Raw genomic sequence first — 7,083 nt, 5'->3', positions numbered from 1 at the left:
CAAACACGCACGCACATGTGAACACACACATTCATTTTATTTTTTATATTCACTGGTGTTTTGCCTGTCTGTGTGATGATGTCAGATCCCCTGGAACTGGAGTTATAGACAGTTGTGAGCTTTCATATGGGGTTGGGAAATGGACCCAGGTCCTGTGGAACAGCAGACAGTGCTCTTAACTGCTGAGCCATCTCTCCAGCCCCCACACATTATTTTTTTCCACTTGTGTTCTTATACAGAACCCTGACTGAAACAGAAGCCAAGGTAGGTAGGGCATTAGGAACTAAGTCCCTTCAAATAGCCTGAACACTACTGTGGAATTCCATACCACAGTTGCAGGAAAGCAAACTCGTACAACCCCTCTGGATATCAATCTGGCACTTTCTCAGACAACTAGGAATAGCGCTTCCTCAAGATCCAGCCATACTACTCCTAGGCATATATCCAAACGAGGCTAACGTACACAAAAAGGACATTTGCTCAACCATGTTTGTAGCAGCTTTATTTGTAATAGCCAGAAGCTGGAAACAGCCCAGATGCCCCTCAACTGAAGAATGGATGCAGAAATTGTGGCATATCTACACAATGGAGTATTGCTCTGCAATGAAAAAGAAGAAAATCATGAAATGTGCAGTAAATGATGGTACCTGGAAAGGATCATGCTGAGTGAGCTGTCCCAGAAGCAGAAAGACACACATGGTATATACTCACTCATATAGACATAACATAGGATAAACCTACTAAACTCTGTACATCTAAAGAAACTAATCAAGAGAGAGGACCCTGACTAAAATGCTCAATCCCCATCCCGAAAGGCAAAGATGATGGACATCAGAAGAAGAAGAAAATGGGAAACAACCTAGGAACCTGCCACAGAGGGCCTCTGAAAGGCTCTACCCTGCAGACAGTGTATCCCACTTTTTATGAAATTTTTATTTTTTATATTAATTACAGTTTATTCTCTTTCTATCCCAGTTATAGCCCCTTCCATCATTCCTTCCCAACCATACCTTCTCTCCCTCATCTCCTCCCATGCCTCGCTCTGAGTCCACTGATAGGAGAGATCCTCCTCACCTTCTATCTGTCCCTAGCTTATCCGGTTGTCATCAGTATAGGCTGCATTGTCCCCCTCTATGGCCTGGCAACAGAGCTGCCCCCATCAGGGAGAGGCAATCAAAGAGCCAGCCACTGGGTTCATGTTAGAAACATTCCCTGTTCCCCTTACTAGATACCTGCATAGATACTGAGCTGCCATGGGCTACATCTGAGCAGAGGGTCTAGGTTATATCCATGAATGGTCCTTGGTGGGAGTATCAGTCTCAGAAAAGACCTCTGTGCCAGAGTTTTTTGGTTCTGTTACTCTCCTTGTGGAGCTCCTGTCCTCTCCAGGTCTTACTCTCTCACCCTTCTTTCACAAAATTCCCTGCACTCTGTCCAAAGTTTGGTTAAGAGTCTCAGCATCTGCTTTGATACACTGCTGGGTAGAGTCCTTCAGAGGCCCTCTGTGGTGAGCTCCTGTCCTGTTTCCTGTTTTCTCCTTCTTCCAATGTCTATCCCATTTGTCTTTCTGGGTGAGGATTGATCATCTTACCCATGGGCCTCCTTCTTGCTTAGCTTCTTTAGGTGTACAGATTTTGGTATGTTTATCATATATTACGTGTCGAATTTCCACTTATAAGTGAGTATATATCATGTATGCCTTTATGCTTCTGGGATACCTCACTCAGGATGATCTTTTCTATATGCCACCATTTGCCTACAAATTTCATGGTTTCCTTCTGTTTAATTGCTGAGTAATATTTAATTGTGTAACCGAACCACAACAGTATGGTACTGGCATACTTGTATAACTACATATAAATGAATAAAATATACTAGAAAGACTTTACTTAACTCTACACAATTAGAGTGACATGATTTTCACCAAATATACCAAAACTACATACTGGAGGAAAGAAAGAATCCTAAACAAGGAGAATGAGATGTGCACATGAAGAAGAATGAACTTCAACCTTTATTTGCATCCTTTAAAATACAACCTAAATAAAAAATACTTAATATAAGATCTGAAATTCCTAAAGTGGTCAAATAGCTATGGAGTTTTAACCAACATTATAAACTCTATCTTGTGGAAAAAGCATCCTAAACATAGTTTGTTACCCTATGAATCAATCAATTTATGAAAACAGACCTCATGGAGATTCTATTTCAGGATATATGATATTAAATAATAATTTAGAGTACAAATATTAGTATCAGATTGAGATAACATAGAAATCTCAGTAAACATTGTTGGACATTTTATTATGATACATATTCATCTGGCTTAAAATAAAAAACACAAAGTATAATAAAATGCTGCCTTGTTGAGTCTATAACTTGTTTGATCTTCTCTTAACATTTTCTGCCCACTCCTTTAGTTGTTTTTGTTTTGTTTTGTTTTTTTCTTGATAGCTGTGATCAGGCAAAAGTGATGATATTGGCCATTTGGCAAAGAAATAGAATTTTTGGGGCATGTGGTAATATACAGAATTATAATCAGGTAAATTTTACTAAGATGTTATTTATAAAGATAAACATATGAGTTTGGTCAACACACATTAAGGTAAACTCTATTAAAAACATAGAGGAACAGTTTTATGATATCCCTACAAGGAAAGAACATTCAAATTAGATTTAGAAAGAAATTTTAGAAAGAGGGTTGGTCAGTAAATGTCATATTTTTTTTAATTAGCAAGTTATATCTATATTAGGGTATTTGTACAAATTTTGAATATCAACTATATTTTCTGACTTAAAATCTATTTCAAACAGTCAGTTTCACTATGTTCAGTAATTCGGACATATATCTGGATATTAGAAATTTCCTTTGGGACCAAAGTAGTTGCTTATAAATCTTTTCATGGCATTTTTCATTTCTTTATTTCTCAGAGTATAAATACCTGGGTTGAGGAGAGGTGTGAAAACAGAGTAAAATACAGCAAGAAATTTATCCAACCAGGTGATATTGAGAGGCCACACATAGATGAAGATGCAAGGTGCAAAAAAGATGATCACCACTGTGATGTGGGCAGTGCACGTGGACAGGGCCTTATGAGCCCCAGCTTTAGAGCTCTGTCGTACAGTGATTAGGATATAAGTGTAGGATATGAGCAACAGAATAAAGCAGGTTACAGCCACAACCCCACAGCCAGCATTCATTAGAACATCCAAATTATCGGAATCTATGCAAGCTAGCTTGATTACCAATGGCATATCACAGAAAAAGCTGTCTATTTCCTTAGGTCCACAAAATGGCAGTTCCACAATCACTACCAGGTGACTCATGGCATGTACAAATCCAGTTGTCCAGGAAGTCAACACCAACCCAGTACATCTTTTCAGGTTCATGATGGTAAAGTAATGCAGTGGCTTGCAGATGGCCACATAGCGGTCATAAGCCATTACCACCAACAACACCATCTCTCCTGCAGCGATGCAGTGAGCAAAGAAGACCTGAGACATGCAGCCTGAAAAGGAAATAGTCTTGTTTTCCCTGAGAAAGTCTGTGATCATTTTAGGAGTGGTGACTGAAGAAAGCCACATATCAACAAAAGACAGGTTGGCCAACAGGAAGTACATGGGAGAATGCAGATGCGGGTCAGTGATGATTAAAACCAGAATGGCAATATTTCCAGAAACAATGAGAAGATAAATCATTAAAAATATCACAAAGAGTGAGAGCTGAATATTCCATGAGTTGGAAAGTCCCCAAAGTATAAATTCTGACACCACAGACTGATTGCCTTCACCCATTTTTCTCAGTATGTCTTCAGAAGTAACCTGCGAAGAAAGAAAAAAATATTAACTAGAGGTATGCTATAGGCAACTTTCTTTGTAGAATTAGACATTCGTATTGAAACTCATCTGAATAGAATTGGATAAATTGAAGATAAATCTAAGCCAAGAATGCGTAACATTGTGCTGCCTGAGGTGAAAGCTAATGAGTCAAGTGCAAGAAGAGAAGCATCATGTGTGACTGTTATTCACATGCTCTATCAGCAATTTCTTTTTAAGAGAGCAGTGAGTAAAGCAAGAGAGCAACGTAAAAACCCCAAAATGGATGCTGTTTCATTGAGAAAAACTGTCCAAATTTGTTACTAGCGTTCATGAAATTCCGAAAAAAAAAAATGCGGATTAAATTTGGCAACTGAAGGGGAAATACACCAAAATTCAATAAAAATGGTATTATAAGACATTACCATTTTGTCAGACTGTATAATGATTTCTTTGAGCATCAGTAGAATAATATCTGTGTCTTCTCTTGGATGGTGGAGGCTCCTGGGAGTCTATGGTGGTGACCCTAGCTGAGACTCCTAGAAGCAGAGGTTATGGAGCATGATGTGGCCCCCTATTGTGGACAGGTAGATTTACAGTAGAGGAAGAGAAACACCAACCCACCCATAAAACCTTCCACCTACCCAATCACTGACTTTCCTAATTTAAGTCCCATGCAAGGAGAGAGAGCCCACTCATGACAGTATTAATAATATTTTGCTATACTTACAGGCAGGAAACCGGCATAACTGTCATCTGAGTGGCTTCACCCAGCAGCTGATGAAAACAGATGCAGACAACCACAGCCAAAGAGTTGGCAGAGCTCAGAAAGTCTTATGGAAGAGGGAGAAGAAGGATTAAAAGAGCCAGAAAAATCAAGGATACCACAAGAAAGCCTACAAAATCAACTAGCCTGGGCCCAAAGGGGCTCATAGAGACTGAACCACAAGAAGAGAGTGTCTATGGGCTTGACCTAGGCCCCTCACACATATATAAAAGATGTACAGCTTAGTCCTCATGTGGGAACTCTTACAGCAGGGTCCCTGGCTTTCTCTGACTCTGCTGTCTTCCCATGGATCCCTTTCCCCTAACTGGATGACATTGTCTACCCTCAATAGAAGAGAATAATACCATTCCTACCACAACTTGATATGCCAAGGAGGGTTGATATTCTTGGGATGTCTCCTCTTCTCCTAGGAGAAAGGGCGGGTGATATTGGGGAAGTGGAAGGCAGAAAGAGGCCCTGGGAATAGAGGTGGAAGGGGGAGTGCTTATTGGGATATAAACTAAAGTAATTAATTAATTAATGAAAAATACAATTTTAGCTTAAAGCTCGAAAGAGCATGTTGAAAAAACCTTAGTTGGGGAGCATACAGAAGGTGCTATAACATACACACTGGCATGAGATATAAATACAAAATATAGGTTCACAGTTATTCATTAATAAATACATATAATAGATTTTGTTTGCTCAACTAAACTGATTAACAAATACTACTACAAATACCAGTGTAAATGGATTGAAAGCACAAGGCAAGTTAAGTCAGACCTGATCACTGCAAGTCACATTTACTTCAGTCTCAGCCATTTCTGACAGGAACTCAATGGCAGGCTCTTTGACCTCCCCACCTCTCAAGGGAGGAGCAGTCCTGCTAGGCCACAGAGGAGGACTTTGCAGCCAGTTTGAAGATACCTGATAAAACAGGGTCAGAAGAAAGGGGAGGATGTCTTTCCCAATCAGTGGACTTGGAAAGGGGCAGGGAGGAGATGAGAGAGGGAGGGTGGGATTGGGAGGAAATGAGGGAGTGGGATACAGCTGGGATACAGAGTTAGTAAAATGTAACTAATAATAAAAAAATTAAATTAAATTAAAAAAATTTAGCATAAGAAAGCCAGTAAGAAACACTCAAAAAAAAGAGAAAATATTAATCTTAAATTGCATAAACTAATCTTGAGACCACTTCAGATTTTGAAATACTTTAGTTTCATGACATAAACAACACCTATCATCATCCTATCACTAGTATGTATTTCCTTATTGTTTTGCTTTTCTACTGATCATCTATGTTATTGTAAAGAACAGAATGAACTACATAAATATGTCAACAAGGTTGTCCTTTGACTATCAGCCTTGGATGAATTGGAAGTTATACTTCCAGTGAGCAGCAGTTATTCCCCTCAAGGCAGGGTGCTTATGCTAATATAGTGACCAATACTGAAACCAGATGGTAAACAGTCATTGACCACTTTTTTTTTTCCCTTCAATAATTCTCATGGTGCTTTTCAACTTGGGGTCTCATTTTATCCCAGAGCAGGCGAACAATAAAATCCTTGATGCCATCATCAGAATTATTTTAAGTTCCTGATTTCTGTCATCACAAAAGTGTAGAGAAGGAATGCAAGACAAGTAAAAGTTATGAAGGCATCAGGCAGCACATCCATCTGCTAAAGAAAGCTGATGGAATAAGTAAATACACATGCCTTACAAAGATATGCCCAATATCTAAGCAAAATACGCTGATCATACAATGAAGAATTAGTATTCCTTGATATATATTTAATTTTGTTACATATCATAAAGTTTAGGGTCAAGTTGAACTTTTTGTTTATTTTTTGTTTGTTTTTTTTAAGTTATAATATAATGAAAATATTTCTCTCCTTTCTTCCCTCCAAATTCTCCCATATACTGTTCCTTGTTCTCTGTCAAATTCGTGGGAAAACAAGGTACCTTAAATCAACAGAGTGAAGCTCATAGGAATTCAAAAATAATGAAGAAGAAAGCAGAGGGCTACATGTGTCTTCACCAAGTCTTCAGCATGTAATAGTAGAGATTTCATTTTAATAATTATATGAGATTCTTGAATAGATGTGTGAGTTTCTGATTCTTATGCATTCTCTTGGGGCTCTTTAATTTTACAGTTGGCTTCTTTTATCCTACTTGGATATGAAAGTATTTGGTTTATCTTAATATTTTTTATTTTGTTATGCTTTGTTGTTATCTCTTAGAAGCCTGTCCTTTTTTTTTTTTTTTTTGTAATGAGAGACACAAAGGGAGAGGATCCAAATGAGAGACAATGTGGGTAGGAAGTCAGAGAAAAAAGGGAAGGGAAAAAGCATATTGAGACTATATTGTATGATTAAAAAAAATCTGAGTAATAAAAAAGGAGAAAAAGAAAATCACAGCCTACCTTTTATTAATAGTTTTATACATACAAATTATTCAGCCTGTGTAATGATACTTTTAAGTATGTTCTCAGGATGACCACT

General features: G+C 38.1%; 1 protein-coding gene across 1 annotated transcript; it reads right to left on the bottom strand.

Moving 5' to 3' along the window:
* Window positions 1–2,833: 2,833 nt before the first annotated feature.
* On the bottom strand, window positions 2,834–3,798 carry LOC110543329 (olfactory receptor 4K3-like). Its single transcript, XM_021629687.2, has one exon. It carries the CDS (start codon window positions 3,793–3,795, stop codon window positions 2,857–2,859), a length of 939 nt encoding a protein of 312 aa, XP_021485362.2. The 5' UTR covers window positions 3,796–3,798; the 3' UTR covers window positions 2,834–2,856.
* Window positions 3,799–7,083: the final 3,285 nt, after the last annotated feature.

Source organism: Meriones unguiculatus, chromosome 18 (assembly GCF_030254825.1).
Source record: "Meriones unguiculatus strain TT.TT164.6M chromosome 18, Bangor_MerUng_6.1, whole genome shotgun sequence".
Lineage (NCBI taxonomy): Eukaryota > Metazoa > Chordata > Mammalia > Rodentia > Muridae > Meriones > Meriones unguiculatus.
The sequence above is the reverse complement of the archived record's forward strand: the minus strand, read 5'-3'. Positions and strand labels throughout refer to the sequence as shown.

What these genes read in the sequence shown, in the direction of transcription:
- LOC110543329 (XM_021629687.2), bottom strand. Translation starts at nt 3,795, where the DNA reads ATGGGTGAAGGCAATCAGTCTGTGGTGTCAGAATTTATACTTTGGGGA.